The 24241-nt window shown below is 42.8% G+C and overlaps 1 protein-coding gene across 1 annotated transcript; it reads left to right on the forward strand.

The window, feature by feature from the left end:
* Nucleotides 1-7: 7 nt before the first annotated feature.
* On the forward strand, nucleotides 8-22867 carry LOC139474434 (WD and tetratricopeptide repeats protein 1-like). Its single transcript, XM_071257450.1, has 14 exons — nucleotides 8-375; nucleotides 2275-2358; nucleotides 3247-3293; nucleotides 3710-3821; nucleotides 6453-6640; nucleotides 7449-7673; nucleotides 8516-8601; nucleotides 11611-11811; nucleotides 12531-12702; nucleotides 14416-14598; nucleotides 15763-15998; nucleotides 17636-17804; nucleotides 18268-18460; nucleotides 19965-22867. The coding sequence occupies exons 1-14, from the start codon at nucleotides 328-330 to the stop codon at nucleotides 20151-20153; spliced, it is 2133 nt and encodes a 710-aa protein (XP_071113551.1). The 5' UTR covers nucleotides 8-327; the 3' UTR covers nucleotides 20154-22867.
* Nucleotides 22868-24241: the final 1374 nt, after the last annotated feature.

Here is a 24241-nt window from a genome sequence, read left to right on the forward strand (position 1 = left end):
CTTCCGGTTTTGTTCTGTAATGTTTTGATTGACGTTTTTACAGATTCTTTAGAGGGGCAATCGTCAACGCACGGGGGGTGTCGTGTTGGGATTTGTTTACAAGTTAATTCTTTGCTTTCATATGTAGTCGATAGATCCTGTCAGTTGAGCCTCTGTACGTAGGAATATCTTTCGTACATCACTGAACAGGAAACGTCAGACTGCGCCAATCACTCATGCGTAGATAGTTTTGTTTACAAACATATTACCACGTGAACTACAATGGTTGAAGCTATAATACTTCTTACCTGATGTGAACGGAGACATTTTCACAGCTATTACACCATTATGAACACCTCATGGGCGCTCAAGAGGAAATTCCAAAGAGAAATTGATGTGAGTAAAATGACTTAAACTGTAGTGGGAATTTATCAGTATCAACTATCATGCACGAAGACATTGTGATCTTTTTTAGTTCGAGACGTTTTGAAACAGATAAGTTGCAGCAGCATTCATCAGGAATATAACTTAACCCTATTCCATATTATTTAGATTTCCCATCAGATTGTCTCTGCTATGCACAGGGAGGTCTGTTAGCCATAGTCACTACATTTAAGCATGGGTAGCTTTCTAAGTCAGACCCATTTCTTAGATTTTCAAGTACAAAGTCATGAGGCATAAGGTTGACCTGCCAGCATCTCCCGACATGGGTACAATGTGTGAAGCCCATTTCTGGTGGCACCGCCGTGATATTGCTGGAATATTTAAAAAAGCGGCGTAAAACTATACTCTCACTCACTCCTTATTGCATGAAAGACCCATCTTCCTATTCAAGTCATACACTCACATTGACATTATGTTTTGGGTGTGCTTGTATGAAAATGTTACTGATATTTCTTTTTTTTTCAATAATAGACACTCTTGAGCCATAAGATTACAAGCAGCATTAATTGATTATTTGGAGAGATGGTTTATTTTATTTATGATAACCTTGAGTCTGATGCTAATTATAAAATGGCCACACACTATTTGCTTGGAGACCGCTTAGTTTGCAGTTGAGGCAAAATGTTGTATGCGTTAACACCTGTTACCATAGTTATGTGTCCTTACTTTTATTTTTGGCTTCACAACGTACAAGGGGCCGTCAAAACGCTCCCAGGCTAACTTACTTGTTGATGTGGTAGGAGAAAGATATTCACGGAGTAGTAAGAACAATCCTTCTGTGGATGATTTGACGTAACAATTTAATGATTCCATCTGGATATTTTCCTGTGTTCAGCTTAATGTGGTGGTGCCCCCTAATTGTGTCCATTCAGAAGTGAAAGTAACCACAAAGTTACTGCAAATGACTAGCCCAAGTTAAAATTCAGCCGGGTCGTACATATATTTTAGTCAATGCGTTTAGACTCTCATGGCACTGCATAGGAATTCTGTGCCTTCCTGTTATTGTCTCAAGCGGGTGGTCCGGTAGCCTAGTGGTTTAAGCGTTAGCTCGTCACGCTGAAGACCCGGGTTCAATTCCCGACATGGGTACAATGTGTGAAGCCCATTTCTGGTGTCCCCCGCCGTGATATTGCTGGAGTATTGCTGGAATATTGCTAAAAGCGGCGTAAAACCATACTCACTCACTCACTTTTGTCTCAAGCTCAAAAGTCCTCGAAGGCGAAATTCTTCTCCATTCCAAACTATATCAATACAAAATGTTCAAAATTTTATATAATGTTTCCTTGTCCAATGAAAGTCACCATTTCTTGATTATGACTGTCACTTTCAATCTTGAGACCTCAGAAGCACAACCTATTGTGTACACAAGATCATGGTCATTTCTACAATTGTTGGAGCTCTTTTGTAGTCAGCTGTTCTTCATGATGGAATATGAAGATGTTTTACCCCTTATAGTTTTCATGATTACACAATGTGTCTTCTCGGTCAACTGGCCTGTCTGTTGTTTGCAGGTAGATTCATGATAGATCTCGGTACAGTTTTTCCAATTGGAGTAAACCAAAATATGACACTGCCAGTAAGAAAATTAGATTACCATTTGATGAAATTGTTTTATCTTATAACCATGTTGAGGATTGTTCTGACTTCTCTGCGAATGTCACTGTCCTTCCACATCTACAGGTAAGTTAATCTGAGAAGTAACTGGCCCCCGTACAGAAGCTCCACACACATTGCAAAGAGTAGTGGTTGTGTCAAATATGGTATTGGATGAATCTATCTTTCGTGATTTATGTGCTGAAATATATTCTTATCTTAAATAAGTTGTTAGGTAACTCTATTTTTTTCTTACAGGAGAAAGTTCACACAGGTTTCCAACGTGTTCTACAGGTCACCCCAGATTTGATAAATCGACTTGGCTTGGAAAAGGAATTAGAGGTATAATTTCACAATTCTAGTTGAGAGGATTTATTTGTTTTTGTTGACAATTACAAATACAACAACATGCCCTGAATAATCTTTGGGTCGACAGTTTTCTGACAGGTTCAGAGCATCAAACTGTAGTCCCTGCACCTAATTATTATGATTACAGGTGAAAATGAAATTGTTGTTATTTTCTATATCTGTCACTTCTTTGTCATTGTATTTTATGTTGTATTGACCCTGATTGTGTTGTATTGACCCTGATTGTGTTGTATTGTTCCTGATTGTGTTGTATTGACCCTGATTGTGTTGTATTGACCCTGATTGTGTTGTATTGTCCCTGATTGTGTTCTATTGTCCCTGATTGTGTTGTATTGACCCTGATTGTGTTGTATTGACCCTGATTGTGTTGTATTGTTCCTGATTGTGTTGTATTGTCCCTGATTGTGTTGTATTGTCCCTGATTGTGTTGTATTGTTCCTGATTGTGTTGTATTGTTCCTGATTGTGTTGTATTGTTCTTGATTGTGTTGTATTGTTCTTTATTGTTTTGTATTGGCCCTGATTGTGTTGTATTGACCCTGATTGTGTTGTATTGACCCTGATTGTGTTGTATTGTCCCTGATTGAGTTGTATTGGCCCTGATTGTGTCGTATTGTTCCTGATTGTGTTGTATTGTTCTTTATTGTGTTGTATTGGCCCTGATTGTGTTGTATTGTTCTTTATTGTGTTGTATTGACCCTTATTGTGTTGTATTGTTCTTGATTGTGTTGTATTGTCCCTGATTGTGTTCTATTGTCCCTGATTGTGTTGTATTGTTCCTGATTGTGTTGTATTGGCCCTGATTGTGTTGTATTGACCCTGATTGTGTCGTATTGTTCCTGATTGTGTTGTATTGTTCCAGGGGCACCAGGGCTGTGTGAACTGCCTCGAGTGGAATGAAGACGGCACGTGAGTACCTACCATCACATTCAGAATGAGGACAAAGTGTTTTGGTTTATGTGATACTATTAATAGTAAATATAAATAATAATAAATATATAAATATATAAGTAGATGTAATTCCATTTTAGTGCCCCTATAAATTTATATAAATATCAAGTCCATATTGCAATATTTCTACCATGATTTTAGAACATACTCAGTTTTATTGGTCAGTCAGAGTTTTCAAAACCAAATAACCACCTCTGATAAAAAAACACCCATGATTCACTGGTGCATGTTCTGTTACACATTCAATCATACATGATTAAATCAACAGGTAGCCTTGCTCCTTGTATCTAACAAAGTCGAAACCATGACTCTTATTTAAGTGCTGATTTGATAATTAGGATAAAGCCGGTATAACAGATTATTTGCGTTAACAGGCGGCTAGCAAGTGGCTCGGATGATGTTCAGGTGATCATCTGGGACCCGTTCCATCATCGCAGTCAGACTACAGTGAGAACTGGTCATCAGGGAAACATCTTCTCTGTCAAGGTGATTAACTAGACTTTGGGAAAATATGATCTCTGTCAGGGAAGCACCTTCTGTGTTAAGGTGAGAACTGGTCATCAGGGGACCATCTTCTCTGTCAAGGTAAGAACAGGTAGTCAGGGGACCATCTTCTCTGTCAAGGTAAGAACAGGTTGTCTGGGGACCATCTTCTCTGTCAAGGTGAGAACAGGTAGTCAGGGGACCATCTTCTCTGTCAAGGTAAGAACAGGTTGTCAGGGGACCATCTTCTCTGTCAAGGTAAGAACAGGTTGTCTGGGGACCATCTTCTCTGTCAAGGTGAGAACAGGTTGTCAGGGGACCATCTTCTCTGTCAAGGTAAGAACAGGTTGTCAGGGGACCATCTTCTCTGTCAAGGTGAGAACAGGTTGTCAGGGGACCATCTACTCTGTTAAGGTAAGAACAGGTTGTCTGGGGACCATCTTCTCTGTCAAGGTAAGAACAGGTTGTCAGGGGACCATCTTCTCTGTCAAGGTGAGAACAGGTTGTCTGGGGACCATCTTCTCTGTCAAGGTGAGAACAGGTTGTCTGGGGACCATGTTCTCTGTCAAGGTAAGAACAGGTAGTCAGGGGACCATCTTCTCTGTCAAGGTAAGAACAGGTTGTCAGGGGACCATCTTCTCTGTCAAGGTAAGAACAGGTTGTCAGGGGACCATCTTCTCTGTCAAGGTAAGAACAGGTTGTCGGGACCATCTTCTCTGTCAAGGTGAGAACAGGTAGTCAGGGGACCATCTTCTCTGTCAAGGTAAGAACAGGTTGTCAGGGGACCATCTTCTCTGTCAAGGTAAGAACAGGTTGTCAGGGGACCATCTTCTCTGTCAAGGTAAGAACAGGTAGTCAGGGGACCATCTTCTCTGTCAAGGTAAGAACAGGTAGTCAGGGGACCATCTTCTCTGTCAAGGTAAGAACAGGTTGTCAGGGGACCATCTTCTCTGTCAAGGTAAGAACAGGTTGTCAGGGGACCATCTTCTCTGTCAAGGTAAGAACAGGTTGTCAGGGGACCATCTTCTCTGTCAAGGTAAGAACAGGTAGTCAGGGGACCATCTTCTCTGTCAAGGTAAGAACAGGTTGTCAGGGGACCATCTTCTCTGTCAAGGTAAGAACAGGTTGTCAGGGGACCATCTTCTCTGTCAAGGTAAGAACAGGTTGTCAGGGGACCATCTTCTCTGTCAAGGTAAGAACAGGTTGTCAGGGGACCATCTTCTCTGTCAAGGTGAGAACAGGTTGTCTGGGGACCATCTTCTCTGTCAAGGTAAGAACAGGTTGTCAGGGGACCATCTTCTCTGTCAAGGTAAGAACAGGTTGTCAGGGGACCATCTTCTCTGTCAAGGTAAGAACAGGTTGTCAGGGGACCATCTTCTCTGTCAAGGTAAGAACAGGTTGTCAGGGGACCATCTTCTCTGTCAAGGTAAGAACAGGTTGTCTGGGGACCATCTTCTCTGTCAAGGTAAGAACAGGTAGTCAGGGGACCATCTTCTCTGTCAAGGTAAGAACAGGTTGTCTGGGGACCATCTTCTCTGTCAAGGTAAGAACAGGTAGTCAGGGGACCATCTTCTCTGTCAAGGTAAGAACAGGTTGTCTGGGGACCATCTTCTCTGTCAAGGTAAGAACAGGTTGTCAGGGGACCATCTTCTCTGTCAAGGTGAGAACAGGTTGTCAGGGGACCATCTTCTCTGTCAAGGTAAGAACAGGTTGTCAGGGGACCATCTTCTCTGTCAAGGTAAGAACAGGTAGTCAGGGGACCATCTTCTCTGTCAAGGTGAGAACAGGTTGTCTGGGGACCATCTTCTCTGTCAAGGTATGTGTTCCGACATCGTGATATGTGTGGCAGTTGTGAAGAATAATGTATTGATGACATATAATACCTGAAAACGTTGGCCCACCTGCTTAAACATCGTGTGCTAAGAGATGAACATGTAGGGTTTGTATTATGGAAGATTTGTGGTCATGTCTCTGAAGTCTTTGATATTGACTATAAGTAACAGCAGGCCCTTGGCAGGCTGCGTCTGTCACTACTCGCCCCTTTCCGTGAACTGCAAGAAGACTCGTCCCCCTATGAATGATGAATGTTATGTGTGAAAATACGACAAGTCAATCAGAATGCGCGTATGATTTCGAGTTCTTTGTCAAATAATCCCTCAGAAATATTTTTTGATTTTACATATGTCTTGCATCTAAAAATATACCCAAGACACAGTTAAATGTGTTCAATCATACTGTATAATTCCGCCCGTCCCGATGTGCTTTACATTGCATCTGAAATATATATAATATATGGGGAGATATACGTGAACCATTACGCAACGAGTTGACAAATGTTTTAGGTATGCCCGTTTGTGCTTAGACAGAACCCAGTCGCAAAAATGGCCACGAGGGGCACGAGTCGCTATTCGGCTTGGCCCTGAACAACACGAGTTGGTCGCGAATGGACAGGCTGTTGACTTTAAACAATTGGACAGTCCTCTACAATTCTCCTTACCACTGGCAAAAGGACTAGCTGTTAACTGAACTCTGTTCTTGGTTAGTAAGAGATTTGAATTGGTTGTTAAGGAGAGATTTGAATTGCTTGTTAGTAAGAGATTTGAATTGGTTGTTGAATTTGAATTGGGTGTGCAGTTCCTGCCCAACTGTAATGACTCCATGGTGGTGACCGGAGCAGCTGACTGCAAGATCCGCGTGCATGACCTCAACCTGAAGGACACTACGCAAGTGTTCAGCTGCCACGCTGGGAGGGTCAAGAGAATCGCCACAGCACCCAATGTGCCCTTCATGTTCTGGAGTGCTGCCGAGGACGGCACTGTCATGTGAGTTGATGATGATTATTATCATTTATATACTGCAGGAGATTCTACATTTTGGCTACAAAAGGCAGTGCAATTATTGTGTTGTTATCATCATGTGTCATATCATAATCAGTCAACACTCCATGCTGCGCAAGTACAGGGCACACAACCAGCTGGGTCAAACTTTGTAGTTGTGCAGACAGATAATCACAGAACCTGTCCTGAACCAGAGTTTGCGTTTCACACATGCTCATTGACTTGTTTAACATTATTAGGGATTAACCTTGACCTTATAGGAGGACAAGGAAGGGGTTTGAATGTATTGAATTTTGTATATCAATGTTAAAATGTTTAAGTTAGAACTTATAAAATTCAAACTTGGAACAAAGTAACAATTCCCCCCAATTTGCTTCTCAAGGGCTGTTTGGGGCACGGGTGGCCCAGTTGTCTAAGGCGCAGCGATTCGCTGTGCGGAGTTGCAGGTGCCGCGATTCGCTGTGCAGAGTTGTGCCCTTTGTGCACACGAGAAACCTATGATTGTGGGTTTGAATCCCAGTTTGCCTCAATTATGTTTCTCGGTTTGTCAGCACCATACCCGTGCTCGTGGGTTTCACCGAAGTGGTAAACGTCTGAGACCTGCATCACTTTGAGCTTTCCTCCCACATTAAGTCGACACGCCGTGATATAACTGGAATACTGTTAAAATTGGCGTTAAACCCAACTCACTCACTGACCCAAGGGCTGTTGGTGTGGAATCCTAGATTCATCCCCGGCTCCAAATGCCTCTCGTCTAATGTTCGGTATTCTGAATTTTTTCTTGACATTACAGGCAGTTTGACCTCCGCACCCCCGAGTCGAGTCAGAATAACCCCCGGAACGTCCTCATCAACCTCCTGGCTCACATGGGGGAGTATGCCGAGGCTAAGTGTATCTCCATCAACCAGCTACGACCGGAACTCATAGCCGTGGGGGCCAATGACCCCTATGTGAGGGTGTACGACAGACGCATGCTCACCTGCCGTAGCATGAAGTTCCCTGGAGACTTCAACAACAGGTGAACACCTATGCCGCTCCATCGTCAGGATGTTCACACTGTTCCTCAGTTACCCTGAGTATTACATTATAAGTTGTAGCAGGATCACGAGGGGTCCCGCATTAGGTTTTATTCTTGAGGGGTACATGGGGTTTTATGCGTCCCACGTTAGGTTTTATACCACGAGCAGGGTCCTGCTACAACAAAATTATATTACCAACATATTTTGATATGACATTAAAGAGAATTAAAACAAATTCAAAATTGATTGAAAACACCTGTTTGATTGAGCAGAGGTTAGCCTGCGCTTTGTCACGCTGACTCCAAAAAAGTGTGCAGCTTTTTGCTTGAAAGCAGGGTATGAAGGACATATTTTGCTTCTCAGAAATCCATGTGCAGCCTGACTTGTTCGTCGTGGAGTATAAGGGATTTATTCACCCACTTTGAAATTTATTTCCCTCCAAGGCAGCATACACAATTTTTTGTCAAGATCACATGGACCAATCAGATCTCACCATTCTGACATGGAGGTGTGATAAAGCTACTTGTAAGACTAACCTGACTGTCATGTTGAAGCAAGCAGCCAGTCTACTCACTTCCTGCATGGGGCCTGACGGAGCATGCAATAACCAGCCAATCAGATTCAGTTTGCAGACATACATGTTGAAGCTGTTCAAACTTTCCTTCTACTGCTAGTTATTTATGTAATCAGTTATATTGGGTCTGCAAGTGACTTTTCCTAGGGTCACAAATCAGTTACAACTGATGATAGTAACTGATATTGGTCCGGTATTTCCAGTGTGGGTGTGTCACAATGACCTGTGTGTAAACTAGGTCTCCATCATTCCATGCTTGCTGTACAGATTCCCATGGGAGCATCCACACCTGGAGCTGATGGACGGGGAGGACTACACCCTGCCTCCTGGCTGCGTCAGCTTCTACGTTGCAGGTACACCACCCTGGCTTCCTATATACCCCACCCTGGCTTCCTACATTCCCGACCATGGCTACCTGTATACCCCATCTTGGCTTCTTATTTACACCACCCTGGCTTCCTATATACCCCATCTTGGCTTCCTGTATACACCACCGTGGCTTCCTATATACACCACCCTGGCTTCCTATATACACCACCCTGGCTTCCTATATACACCACCCTGGCTTCCTATATACCCCACCCTGGCTTCCTACATACCCGACCATGGCTACCTGTATACACTACCCTGGCTTCCTATTTACACCACCCTGGCTTCCTGTATACACCACCATGGCTTCCTATATACACCACCATGGCTTCCTATATACACCACCTTGGCTCCCTATGTACACCACCATGGCTTCCTATATACCCCACCCTGTCTTCCTATATACACCACCATGGCTTCCTGTATACACCACCCTGTATTCCTATACACACCCTGGCTTCCTATATACCCCACACTGGCTTCCTATATACACCACCCTGTCTTCCTGTATACACCACCCTATCTTCCTGTATACCCCACCATGGCTTCCTATATACACCACCCTGTCTTCCTATATACACCACCCTGGCTTCCTATATACCCCACACTGGCTTCCTATATACCCCGCCCTGGCTTCCTATATACACCACCCTGTCTTCTTGTATACACCACCATGGCTTCCTATATACACCACCCTGTCTTCCTATATACACCACCCTGTCTTCCTATATACCCCACCCTGTCTTCCTATATACACCACCCTGTCTTCCTATATACACCACCCTGTCTTCCTATATACCCCACCCTGTCTTCCTATATACACCACCCTGGCTTCCTATATACCCCACACTGGCTTCCTATATACCCCGCCCTGGCTTCCTATATACACCACCCTGTCTTCTTGTATACACCACCATGGCTTCCTATATACACCACCCTGTCTTCCTGTATACCCCACCCTGGCTTCCTATATACACCACCCTGTCTTCCTATATACACCACCCTGGCTTCCTATATACCCCACACTGGCTTCCTATATACCCCGCCCTGGCTTCCTATATACACCACCCTGTCTTCTTGTATACACCACCATGGCTTCCTATATACACCACCCTGTCTTCCTATATACACCACCCTGTCTTCCTATATACCCCACCCTGTCTTCCTATATACACCACCCTGTCTTCCTATATACACCACCCTGTCTTCCTGTATACACCACCCTATCTTCCTGTATACCCCACCATGGCTTCCGATATACACCACCCTGTCTTCTTGTATACACCACCATGGCTTCCTATATACACCACCCTGTCTTCCTATATACCCCACCCTGTCTTCCTATATACACCACCCTGGCTTCCTATATACACCACCCTGTCTTCCTATATACACCACCCTGTCTTCCTGTATACACCACCCTATCTTCCTGTATACCCCACCATGGCTTCCTATATACACCATCCTGTCTTCCTATATACACCACCCTGTCTTCCTGTATACCCCACCTTGGCTTCCTATATACACCACCCTGTCTTCCTATATACACCACCCTGTCTTCCTATATACACCACCCTGTCTTCCTGTATACCCCACCCTGGCTTCCTATATACACCACCCTGTCTTCCTATATACACCACCCTGTCTTCCTATATACACCACCCTGTTTTCCCGTATACACCACCATTGCTTCCTATATACACCACCCTTTCTTCCTGTATACACCACCATGGCTTCCTATATACAGCACCCTGTCTTCCCGTATACACCACCATGGCTTCCTATATACACCACCCTGTCTTCCTATATACACCACCCTGTCTTCCTGTATACCCCACCATGGCTTCCTATATACACCACCCTGTCTTCCTATATACACCACCCTGTCTTCCTATATACACCACCCTGTCTTCCTATATACCCCACCCTGTCTTCCTATATACACCACCCTGTCTTCCTATATACACCACCCTGGCTTCCTATATACACCACCCTGTCTTCCCGTATACACCACCATGGCTTCCTATATACACCACCCTGTCTTCCTGTATACCCCACCATGGCTTCCTATATACACCACCCTGTCTTCCTATATACACCACCCTGTCTTCCTGTATACCCCACCATGGCTTCCTATATACACCACCCTGTCTTCCTATATACACCACCCTGTCTTCCTATATACCCCGCCCTGTCTTCCTATATACCCCACCCTGTCTTCCTATATACACCACCCTGTCTTCCTATATACACCACCCTGGCTTCCTATATACACCACCCTGTCTTCCCGTATACACCACCATGGCTTCCTATATACACCACCCTGTCTTCCCGTATACACCACCATTGCTTCCTATATACACCACCCTGTCTTCCCGTATACACCACCATGGCTTCCTATATACACCACCCTGTCTTCCCGTATACACCACCATTGCTTCCTATATACACCGCCCTGTCTTCCTATATACACCACCATGGCTTCCTATATACACCACCATGGCTTCCTATATACACCACCATGGCTTCCTATATACACCACCCTGGCTTCCTATATACCCCACCCTGTCTTCCTATATACACCACCATGGCTTCCTATATACACCACCATGGCTACCTATAGACATGGGATTTATATAGAAACAATACCTCATGTTTACCTCTCCTGTAGGGATTAGGATTTGGGGATAATTTAAGCCTTATCTAAACAACATGGTAACATTAGATGACACACTACATGAGCCCACAGGCAATCAGAGAACTTCTCTTCCCATATATCCTAGTGGCAGTTAATTTCTGTCTCCATATGCACTGAGTTTAGAATGATGTGATGTTACACATGCATGTTGTTGAGAGTTTGGTTTCGCTTAGAACCAACAGCATTAGAATGTTAACCTTCTGCACATCAAAAGTTTAATTACACCACCTGAAACACACAATGTTCATCCACAAATATATTTCCTAAATTAACTTTTCCTGTATCTTGTGTACAGGTCACTTACCCCAGAAGCAGTCTGACTACAAGAAGAAGTACCGCACACTGGCCGCGACCTACGTGACCTTTAGTCCCGATGGCTCGGAACTCCTGGTCAATCTCGGGGGAGAGCAGATCTACCTGTTTGATGTGAACAGGAAGAGGCAGGCCCAGAAGTTTGACCTGAGTCACTTCCTCTCACCAAATGGAGTAGTCAAAGGTGGGACCAGTCATACTGAGATTGCTGAAATACAGCATGCAGTCTCTATCAAAAGCTCTCTGAGTCGACTTGTCAAAACTCACCTGTTGACAACATTATGAAAATGTTTTAATGGTAACATATGGGCTATTATAGTGGTCAAGTGAGAAATGATTTTTCCTTGTATCAGACTTTGGAGAAGTAGCATTACGTCGTGAGCATTGCTAGCTGGAAATGAAAAGGACAATCTCCTTGTGTTGAATTAATACTATAAACGTTTTATTTGTGTGAGAGAACAAAGATAAAACTTTAAGTAAGTGAAGTTAATTTTCTTTTGTAATTATATCAATGTTCTTTGTAGTGTATGCACACATTAGCATTGTATGGATGTGGGGACACGGGTGGCCCAGCAGTCTAAGGCGCCACGATGATCTGTGCTGAGTTGTGTCCCTTTGGCACGCCAGAAACCTATGATTTAGGGTTTGAATCCATTTTGTCCCGATGTGTTTAGATTTGTCAGCACCATACCTGTGCTCGTGGGTTTCACCGAAGTGGTAAACGTCTGAGACCTGCATCACTTCGGGCTTTCCTCCCACATTAAGCTGACACACCAGGATATAACTAGAATACTGTTAAAATCGGCGTTAAACCCAACTCACACAAATTGTATTGATGTAGTGATGTGTATGTAGTTACTGACGTCTGATGAATGATCCACATCCTGCGGTTCCGTGTTCTAGAAGCAGCAGCCGCAGCAGCATGTTCCCACACCAATGGATTCAGTTTACATCGAAACGGCACCACCACCAACGGCGTGACGAACGGTGTAACCAAACACTCGGTGTTGACGTCGTCAGCGGCCTGTGTAGCTGCCAGAGACAGTGATGATGCCATGCCCAAAACAATTAAGAGGTACGGAGGAAATTGTTATTCATGTTTATACTTGATTGATTAATAATGTACTGAACGTCAGGAAACGTCACCCCAAGTAACATTGCATGAAATGTCATTTAAATATCTGGGTAATTTTTGTCAAAGTTTCTAAAATTTAACATTACCTTGTCCAGAAAAATGCAATTTGTTGATAAAAAAACAAAGCAGATGACAATAAAACCGATTGCCCAAACGCATCAGGGCAACGGCCATGGTAACCTGATGCACGTGAGTTCCATGCAAATTGAAATGCACATGCGTTGCCCCATTTCTTGCCCTATAAAAACCCACCCAGATCGGATACCATTCATTCGTTATTGAATTGCTACCACATGCCAAGATTGACAAGAAATCAGCGACATTAAGCCTTGGACAATTGCAAGCAGGACAAACCACCCGGTAGCCAATCCATTTCAAGTCCACGTAAGGACCATATACAGGCTCCAGCAACGGTACCAGACCACCAACACTACAGATGACACACCCCATAGTGGAAGACCAAGGGCCACCATCCGACGTCAGGATCGTCAGATTGAGAGACAGCATCTCAAGATCGCTTTGTTACTGCTGCGGAATCTGCTCGACAGACCATGGGGACACACCAGTGACACATTAGTGTGGACATCGTGTGTCGCTGCTTGACGCTGCAGCCTTTAATGCACATGGTGGACACACAAGATACTGTCATGTGATGCCATTTTCTAAGAGACTAGTGTTGTGTTTCACTTTAAGAACATTTGACACTTTATTTTCAACCTTGATAATCAGTTTTGCCAAGTTTCATCTTTTTAATATGTCTCAAAGTAAGTGTTTGGACAAATAAGGTTTCACATATATCTATCCATGGTGATGTTTCTTTTGCGGTTCAGTATACATGGCATGAAATCAAATTCTGATGTTTTGAATATTCTTGAATATACTATAAATTGAAACATCATATCAATAATGATAATCAGAGGGCACGGGTGGCCCAGTTGTCTAAGGCGCCACGATGCTCTGTGCAGAGTTGCGTCCCTTGCACACCAGAGTTGCATGCCAGAAACCTATGATTTAGAGTTTGAATCCTGTTTTGTCCCAACTATATTTCTAGGTTTATCAGCACCATACCCTTGCTCGTGGGTTTCACCGAAGTGGTAAGCGTCTGAGACTTGCATCACTTCGGGCTTTCCTCCCACATTAAGATGACACGCCATGATATAACTGGATTACTGTTAAAAGCGGCGTTAAAACTCATTCACTCAGTCACTGATAAGATCTGTGGTGTCTGATAGGTGTCAAAAACAAAAACAGTATCAATGGATTATACAAATTTATTATATAAATAAATGTTAACATTGAATGATTGCCCAGATATACAATGAACTCTTTATTATGAATGAATTATTGGGTACTGTTATCTGTTGCGCAGTTGTCAGATTTTTTATCACGAAGGTTGATAATACTTAATTTTGTTTATCCGACATACTTGTAAATCCTACACAATCCTATGCATTATTTGATAGGCATTGACGGATGACAAAGTACAGACAATTTATGGATAACAACTTCTTTGTTTACTGTAAAGGCTTCATTTTGGTATAGATCCTTGTACTGTTGTCAAGCAAGGTATATAATCATATGCAGTCAACCATGAACTGACTGTACACAACATATTACATACTTTCAATAACAGTAAATATTTGACATTTGCAGACACAAAGCAGACACCAAGAACCTGGGTCCCCTGGTGGAGACACTTAAGAAACGAGCCAACAGTTGTTTTGAGAAAGAGCAGTATACCAAAGCTATCATGTTGTACAACCAGGCCATCGCCCGGGCCCCCCACGGGCCCGTACTGTATGGGAACCGGGCCGCAGCGTACATGAAGAGGAAGTGGTGAGTATCAGATGCTACACACCTTCATCAGAGCTTTCTTTGCAGGGGGGGGTGGGGGAGGGGGGATGTTGCAGCCCCATCAGGGGAGATAACTAGCTCTGACGCCAGTAGCTCGTGTAGATAATAGCAAAATGTCTTTCACGCTACAGTCAGACCCAGCCGTCCCCTCTTCCCCTGTGTTTCAGCTGAATTAAGGAAATGAAAGAGTGACAAGTATACTGGCTTGGTCACGTTTCCGGTGCGCATGTGCAGACCAGGGTGTGTTCGTGTTCTCTTTTTACTCTTAAAAAATATGTATTTATACTTATCCTGCCTTATACCCCAAAGCACTCACCTCAGCCATCCCTGCTCTCTCTGATGTGTTGCAACTTAAGATATCATAAGGATAATAAGGAGTGATTTGTTTAACTTGTTGGTGACGTGGTTCTCATGCGTGTGAGAGGAGTGACATGGTTCTCGTACGCCTGCGTGTGAGAGGAGTGACGTGGTTCTTGTGCGCCTGCGTGTGAGAGGAGTGCCGTGGTTCTCGTGCGCCTGCGTGTGAGAGGAGTGACGTGGTTCTCGTGCGCCTGCGTGTGAGAGGAGTGACGTGGATCTCGTGCGCCTGCGTGTGAGAGGATTGACGTGGTTCTCGTGCGCCTGCGTGTGAGAGGAGTGAAGTGGTTCTCGCGCGTGTGAGAGGAGTGCCGTGGTTCTCGTGCGCCTGCGTGTGAGAGGAGTGACGTGGTTCTCTTGCGTCTGCGTGTGAGAGGAGTGACGTGGTTCTCGTGCGCCTGCGTGTGAGAGGAGTGACGTGGTTCTCGTGCGCCTGAGTGTGAGAGGAGTGACGTGGTTCTCGTGCGTCATGTGTGAGAGGAGTGACGTGGTTCTCGTGCGCCTGCGTGTGAGAGGAGTGACGTGGTTCTTGAACACAAAGTTAAGCCCAATTTAAAAAGTGCATAATCATTTTAATTAATTAAGTTTATGTTGAAGGAAAGTTTTTGCTCACAAGAACCAATAGTGGGGCGTGATGCATTGTCCGGTGTCCGACCATTCACTCTTTACTTCATCTGGTTTGACAGAATGGATGGACACTAGTATCAAGATGCTGATTTGGGAATACCTGGGAACCATTGTCTCTTTTCTCAAGTTGAGCTATTTTTTTACCCTGCACCATGTTTCCAGGGATGGAGACCTATATGCCGCCATGCGAGACTGCCACAGTGCCTTACGTCTTGACCCGAACCACTTGAAGGCACACTTCCGTCTAGCACGCTGCCTGTACGAGCTGGCCTGGCCGCAGGAGGCACATGAATGTCTGAAGCACTTCAAGTCCAAGTTTCCAGACTACGCCAAGAGCCACGCGTGTGAAGCCCTGGACAGGGACATCAAGGCAGCCATATTCTCATGGACAGACCCAGGTACAACTTGGCCTACTAAAATACAGAAATTACAAGTTCTTCCTTGGTGTTGATTACAACATGAAGTTCCAAACAATCTTGATTCTTTATTCTTTCTTATTCTTGTGTTTCTCTCATGTACAAACATTAGATTAACTGTAACAAATAGAAAGGATTTCATTGAGTATATGGCTTTTGAATTTGATTAATTTACACATTAACTTCATAATACAGCAGTATTATACTAAGTTGGGCTTGTTTAATTTACAAAGGTATGAACATTTAACAATAAGGTGTACAACACAAACCTGGAAATTGCACTAAGTACATAATAGTCCAATAAATGTACAGAAACAATGCCTTAACTGCCGAAATAAACAGGAAGCTTACAATTTCATATACCTTTCATAAATTTAGGCCATGAGAATATTTATGAACAAAATTGAAGTCTAGGGTGTATTTCCATGAGCCAAGTTTAAACCAGCCACAAACCCTCAATTATGAAAAATTAAGATACTGTGTATGGTAGAAATTAAGAAGATGCATTTCTAAACAAATTCCTATTTATGAATTTTCAAATGAGTGACTAAATGTGCCATACCATTACTTTAGACTTCACTGGCTCCTAGCATGACTTCCTCCTGCATGCTGCTTAAAGCACATGGTGACATGACCACAAACAATCTGTGCTTATCATGACCAAAAAATGAAACATAACATTCTAACCCAGGAAATTAAATAAACATCCTAACCATAACAAATATTTAATATTGTATATTGCTGTTGTTATATGTAATACATAATTTGTGGAAATTCTAGAAACCAGATTTCATACCTCCTTCACCAATTAAGCTATCATAATTGATAGAAAATAGAATTAAACATTTTGACCATTACACTTGGTATTTGATTGAATAACAAACAATTTTATTTGTGTTTATGTTTCCATAAACCATAAATAAAATAGGCCACGCCCACTATTTGACTAGGGGCGGTCAGGTAGCCCAGTGGTTAAAGCATTCGCTCGTCACGCCGAAGACCCGGATTCGATTCCCGACATGGGTACAATGTGTGAAGCCCATTTCTGGTGTCCCCCGCCGTGATATTGCTGGAATATTTCTAAAAGCGGCGTAAAACCATACTCACTATTAGACTACTGTTTCTTGATTCTAGAATGAGTGTTTTGAGTTGCATTATGTGCCAAACAATGTCACTGATTTCATACTGCCGTATTTGTGTTTTGGATTAAGTAAGCAGTCTGGCAAGTTATTATTGTTTACATATAAATTTATAAAATTTGATTTAATAAATATTAAAGTTAATTCTTAAGATGATGCGATGGTACTTTTCTTATGGTGATATATCATTCTGTGGTCATTAGATCTATCTCCTGCCAGCAGACATGTCAAGATATTTACAAAGTGTGACAGTGAGAGTGAGTGATGTCATGACGTCATGGTGTCATGGTGTCATGGTGTCAGTACAGACTGCTGACGGGTATTGTCATGGGTCATCAACCACAGAAATACTTCTTGAGAACACTTAATGTAAAGCTACATCATGTACATGGGATTCCAAAGAAAAAAGTTTAAATATATTTTATAACATAGTGAAGGTAGTTATTGGCATGCTGTGTACCTGGTGCCCTTGACCTGCAGGGGAAGACAAGGAGACTGGCAAGGGGGATGAGGGAGCCAACCGCCGCCGCACACCTGTCATCTCGGACCAGGAGAAGATCCTCCGAGATGCGGCATGTGACTATGAGTATCGCTTCTGTGGCCATTGTAACACAACCACCGACATCAAGGAGGCCAATTTCTTCGGCAGGTGAGTGTAGAAACTGCCATAGATTGTTAGACTGAAGCCAATATTACACTACTAGGCGGGGAGACTCCAGGTCAGAAATTTGTTTAATCCTAGGGTTGAATTGGTGCCTTTGATTATTTTGGTCATTTTTAAAAAAAATAATTCTTACCTAATGTTTCATTTATGTTTCCTTCTGTAACTACATGTACATGAAAAAACACTTGAGCCTGTTATTCAGCTGTTTTTACTTTCGGTTTTGTGATTGAGCTGAGATTTAATTGATTGATGTATTAAGCTGACCCAGTTTAAAACCTGCAGCTACTAACATACAGCTTGGCAATAAGTACTTGGGACTAGGCATTGACATAGAAGAATGGTAGGGGATATATAGTTCCTATGGTATTTGAAAGCAGAAATTTCTGCAGTTCAATTAAATACAGTTTTGTTATTGATACCTTTTGTTTAACTCATAAAACTCTTTCAGCAATGGTCAATACATCGTTGCCGGATCTGACGATGGATCCTTCTTCATCTGGGAGAAGGAGACAACCAACATTGTGAGGGTCCTAAGGGGAGATGACTCTATTGTTAACTGTCTACAACCCCACCCCAACTCCTGTCTCCTAGCAACCAGCGGCATTGACCCCGTCGTCCGACTCTGGAGCCCAAAAGCAGAGGTAATGACCTTGAGTTTCGAGTACAGTTTCACAGAAGAGAAAATTAAGTGCCAGTTCAGTGAAGTACATTCCAAGAGTCTTTTCAGGGTCCTGTTCAAAGTGATCAGTAATTCCTGTAATGTATCCTTGACTTATGACAGTCTTGGTGCAAACGTTGCTTTGCACAACTGGGCTGGGGAGTCTTTTCAACAAGTCGTCTTGTACTAAAACTCAGTTTTCTCACTATGTGTTTCTCAGTTACACAAAAATGGGTAAAATCTGTTGAATTTGTGTCGTCAAGGGTAATTGTGAAGTTAACTTGCTTCCCTACCAAAAATATTTTTGGGGGGACAATTTCTGACACTTTGAAAGACCCAGGGAGGATCCCAGGCTGGAACTGGCGTCTAGGATTATGTTGTGTGATTGTGTGACCACAGCGTTGGATTGTGTGGTCACAGCATGGGAGTGTGTGGTCACAGCGTGGGATTGTGTGGTCACAGCGTGGGATTGTGTGGTCACAGCGTGGGATTGTGTGGTCACAGCGTGGAATTGTGTGGTCACAGCATGCGATTGTGTGGTCACAGCATGGGATTGTGTGGTCACAGCATGGGATTGTGTGGTCACAGCGTGGGAGTGTGTGGTCACAGCATGCGATTGTGTGACCACTGCATGGGATTGTGTGGTCACAGCATGGGATTGTGTGGTCACAACACAGGATTGTGTGGTCACAGCATGGGATTGTGTGACCACAACATGGGATTGTGTGGTCACAGCATGGGATTGTGTGGTGACAACATGGGATTGTGTGACCACAGCATGGGATTGTGTGGTCACAGCGTGGGATTGTGTGGTCACAGCGTGGGATTGTGTGACCACAACATGGGATTGTGTGGTCACAGCATGGGATTGTGTGGTCACAGCATGCGATTGTGTGACCACAACATGGGATTGTGTGGTCACAGCATGGGATTGTGTGGTCACAACATGGGATTGTGTGACCACAGCATGGGATTGTGTGGTCACAGCATGGGATTGTGTGGTCACAGCGTGGGATTGTGTGACCACAACATGGGATTGTGTGGTCACAGCATGGGATTGTGTGGTCACAGCATGGGATTGTGTGACCACAGCATGGGATTGTGTGGTCACAGCATGGGATTGTGTGGTCACAGCGTGGGATTGTGCGGTCACAGCGTTGGATTGTGTGGTCTCAGCGTGGGATTGTGTGGTCACAGCCTGGGATTGTGTGGTCACAGCATGGGATTGTGTGGTCACAACATGGGATTGTGTGGTCACAGCGTGGGATTGTGTGGTCACAGCGTGGGATTGTGTGACCACAGCGTTGGATTGTGTGGTCACAGCGTCTGTGTTGTTTGTCTGCTCCAGACATGATTATTTTGCAGAACACTCTGGTCTTGTCTGAATACTGCTGACTCACCATAAAACAATATCTACTCATTCACACATGCTAAAAATGAATTTGAGAATTTTAAGGTGCTGAATGCAAACTTTGCTTTTTTTGAAGGATGGCAGTAAAAATGAGCGGGAAATTGACAACTCTGACGATGCAGCGTCGGCCAATCAGAAGCGGATGAACGCAGATCCTCTGGAAGTGATGCTTATGAATATGGGTTATCGTATCACAGGGTTCCTTGATGTAGATGAAGATGACTCGGAACGAGGCGAGCAGCCTGTCAACTGTCGGCCTACCTGATCACCTAGCATTGTGTGTCATGACGACCATGACAGCCAAGTAGATACGAGCATTTCCCCGGGGAATGTGTCAAAAGTTCACATATCATTTTTAACATGAATCATTTCTTTGGTTGGTTATGGCTAGCTTGTGTTTGAAGCTGAACTCTCCAATACTGGAAGGCTTTTTCAAAATATCAAAAATGTGAATTTGCATAAGTGGTCATCTTTGTCATGTTTGTTTGTTTAAGAAAGTTCTGTTGTGGTCTGACACTGCAATGTGTGTTGGAGTGATTGTGGAAGAAAAACATCAATATTGGTTGTTTGCCAGGAATAATTAGGTTCTCAGTCTGATTGGGGCAGCTAAGAAATAATATTAGGTAGACTGACTCAAGTTAGTGGTCTGATGCAGATTTTGTTGCATTAAAACTTATTCTGTGTGATCTCCTGATTTTACCACTGGAAAGAAAGTGTTCTTTCAGGTCATTGTACCATAAATCCTGAAATAAATCCTCAGATAAACTCCTGCCTTGAATAAACGCCAGTGTGTTGACACACTAAACAAGAAATGCCTGTCTAGAATGTACTCTGGTCGAGGCCTTCCCAAATGAGAGATATTTGAAAATTATTGTTTTTAAATTAGTCTGCCTCAAATGGTCGATGGAGCCTGAAATAAATGTGTAGTGCTTATTTGGGGATTTACGATAGTTTCAATACTTAGGGACAGCAGTAAAATGAGTGGTAGGAAGGCATTGTTGTGACCAAGCCTAGTTCGGCAAGGGTGGAAACTGGACTTTTAGTCAGTTAACTCCCTTGCCTCAGGAAGATGGTACTCTCTGTCGACACAGTCTCTACTTGCTTGGTTAACAGCAGGACATGCGCATGTGCATGGTTAGCATGTCTCACAGGTGTTCTAAACTGTAGGACTTCATAATCAGATTAACATTATCTTAGTTGTATGGTACAGGTGATTCAATGTCAGCCATTAGGATTTGTCAAATGCCCTATTTATTAATGTAAATATTGTTGATAATTTCTGCAAAAATGTTTTGATGTTATATGCTTGTATCAGCAGAATATTTAAAGTTTGATAGGTCAGAAGAAATTATGCACAGTTTTTTTAAAAGTATAGTTCTGATGATAAGTTAAGAAGGACAATCCTTTGTGGGGGGAAGGTGTGTGCAGCATAGACAAAGAATGTTTTTAAACAACATTAATTTGATTTATGTCGATGTTTGGTCTGATACGGACAGCGCCTGAGTAAAGAGAAGGTTTGGTATCATCACTTAACACAACACTTCTGACAAATCACAATCAGCCAGCACCCATGGGCCAATGGTTGGATACTCTGATCTGGTACAAACAGTCACTGAAGCTGGTCAATATCTAGGTTTAGACATGATGGTTTAACCTTGTGTTCGTAGTGTTAATTTGCCTCCCTGCTGTCCCCACCGGAATTATTTCAGTAGGCTGTCAAATTTGTTGGTCTCAAACAGATTGTGTTGTGTTAATTGTTTTCTGAATGAGTATTATAATGGATGTGTTGCTACACTGGTTTAACTTGGGATAAGGGTTTGTTCACTGTGTACATCTGTATTTGTTTGCTGTCCCTGGGACAGACAATTAGTTTCTTGCTCTAAGGATACGCTTACCGGGACACCCAACGTTCTACATGTACGCAAAAACAGAATATAATAATGTTACAAGTGTATGTTTTTAACCACCTCCTTGTTAGTAATTTTGTTCGAATTTTTTCAAGAACTTTTTCTAGTAAATCAGGTCTGAAGCTTTATTTGTAAAGATATGTCTACTTATTTGCTAGTAATTAACTTTACATGCATGTCAGCAATCCATGAAACAAGAAGTTTGTTTGTAGTGGCCTTCTGTGGCTTCTGTGATATAAGTAAACACATCCACTACAAGTAGTTCCTGAAGGTAGAGTGGCCCTCGCAGAGCTTGTCAGGCCAATGACTCAGATCATCCATAGATAAGTTTGTCCTGGGAATTTGTCTGCTTTCTGTTCATATATTTGAAACAAGGATTTCCACAGCATGTTTTGATCAATCATGATTTTGTGATGATTACTTGATGGAACATTCTGGTGATCAATTTGGTTTGAAGGATACCTTGAAGTCAGGGTACGATATATATCATGATACTTTGTAGCGATATGGTACACACCATAATTTTTTATCTTCATTAAAAAATTTATGTTTGATTAAATGGAAAAGAGAAGGTTATTTCTTTAACAAAACAGCTCTTGGTGTGAGATGTTGATTATAGACAACACCAATTCATGGTGAGATAGGGGGCACCGGTGGCCCAGTTGTCTAAGGCACCGCAATTCACTGCCAGAACCTATGATTGTGGGTTTGAATCACGGTTCACCCCGATAAGGTTTCTAGGTTTGTCAGCACCATACCCGTGCTCGTGGGTTTCACAAAAGTGATAAACGTCTGAGACCTGCATCACTTCGGGCTTTCCTCCCACATTAAACCGACATGCCGCAAAATAACTGGAATACTGTTAAAAGCAGCATTCAACCCAACTCACTCACTTATGATGAGATAACGTGAGGGAGTCCACACTGCTTCGCGCCTCTCATCTTGCAGCTGTTCACGTACTGACTTGATCTGATCATATATTAATCAGTACTGAATTGTTTGATAGGTATTACTCAGAAGCTGACACATGACAAAGTAGACACAATGTATGGATAACAACTCTGTATTTACTGTAAAGGCGATGTTTGAGTATAGATCCTTATACCATTGTGAAGCAAGGACAATGCTTGCAAGGTCTTGTCCCTGCTTGACAACGGTATAAAGATGTACACTGAAACATCGCCTTTACAGTAAATACAGAAGTTGTTATCCATGAATTGTGTCTACTTTGTCAATCAGTACAGTGTGTAAACCAACAGATGTGCAGATAGTTGACACTTTGTGGTTGTGTTTGTGCCATTACGAGAAAACAATGGAAGAAGCATGGCATGTATTGTGTTATTGTGTTATTACCCAGCTATGTAAATTGAATAATCCGCACACTTATCTTGGAAATGTTTGTGAATGATCAAGGATGTTTGTTACTTGCCATTAGCTCCTATCAGGGCTGCTGGGTTCCCCTCCTGTCCCCTGTGGTAAAACATAGGTGTATAGAATCATGAGTTGTCCTTAAGGGATCTGTAATATTGTTGACTACAAAACACCTTCATGCTGTGACTCACTCAGCCACTGTTGTTTCGTTGTTTGGAATATCTCCATAGCACGCTCACTGTGTGTCACATATGTACAATCATTGAAACAGTGTTTATCAAAGTGATGATCTTTCCTGAAAGACGCAACATGTGTGCTGCCATCTTGGGTAGTCCAGGGAATTACATCTCCATATTTACAATACCCCGGACCTATTCAACACCAGCCTTGTTTTGGAGGTGACCACTCCTATCTCTAACATAAAAAAAAATGTCCCACCTGTGTGAGAGTGAATTGATTGGATGGCTACGTTTAACAACAGACTCAAAATAAAACCTATTGGTCTGGGTAGTCATCAACTAAAATAGAGATAAAGTACCCTTGATAAATGAGGATGATCACTGGTTGGAATTCCGGTTCACTGTGATCATGTTGCTAGGTTAGTCAGCAGCATACCATAGCCAAAGTGCTCTCATCGATGATCCCTCCCACATCAAGCTGACCTGCTATCATATGACTGAAATAAGCTTCAAAGCTGTGGGACACCAAACTCTTGCAATATTTGGTTGTTTGGAATAGCTGTTATGGTGCTTGTAATTTTAGAGTGACAGTTTGTCTGCACAGAAGTCATCTTGGACAGCAGCAGAGTGGGGACCTTCACTTCAGAAAGATGCTAAAAGGGAGATAACTCAGATTTATTCTGTCATTTTATTTGTATATGATATATCAATGTTCATCATAAGTTTGTTTATTTTTGTGTTCATGAAATAATTATTTTAGGACGTAGGAATGATATGGGTGTTTTGTGATCTAACCAGCATTACATGTGTTGTTGAAACAGTTTCAACTCTTTTCAGTAAATTTCACATTTTCAATTTTGTAAACCTAAGGTCACTGCTAGTTCAATCTGGTGCTT

This window comes from Haliotis cracherodii, unplaced genomic scaffold, assembly GCF_022045235.1.
Source record: "Haliotis cracherodii isolate W230 unplaced genomic scaffold, xgHalCrac1.p SCAF_3, whole genome shotgun sequence".
NCBI lineage: Eukaryota > Metazoa > Mollusca > Gastropoda > Lepetellida > Haliotidae > Haliotis > Haliotis cracherodii.

What these genes read in the sequence shown, in the direction of transcription:
- LOC139474434 (XM_071257450.1), top strand. Translation starts at nt 328, where the DNA reads ATGAACACCTCATGGGCGCTCAAGAGGAAATTCCAAAGAGAAATTGAT. An exon ending in GCTTGGAAAAGGAATTAGAG is followed by an intron (nt 2,359 to 3,246) that starts GTATAATTTCAC and finishes GTATTGTTCCAG; the next exon opens with GGGCACCAGGGCTGTGTGAA. An exon ending in CCTGGAGACTTCAACAACAG is followed by an intron (nt 7,674 to 8,515) that starts GTGAACACCTAT and finishes CTTGCTGTACAG; the next exon opens with ATTCCCATGGGAGCATCCAC.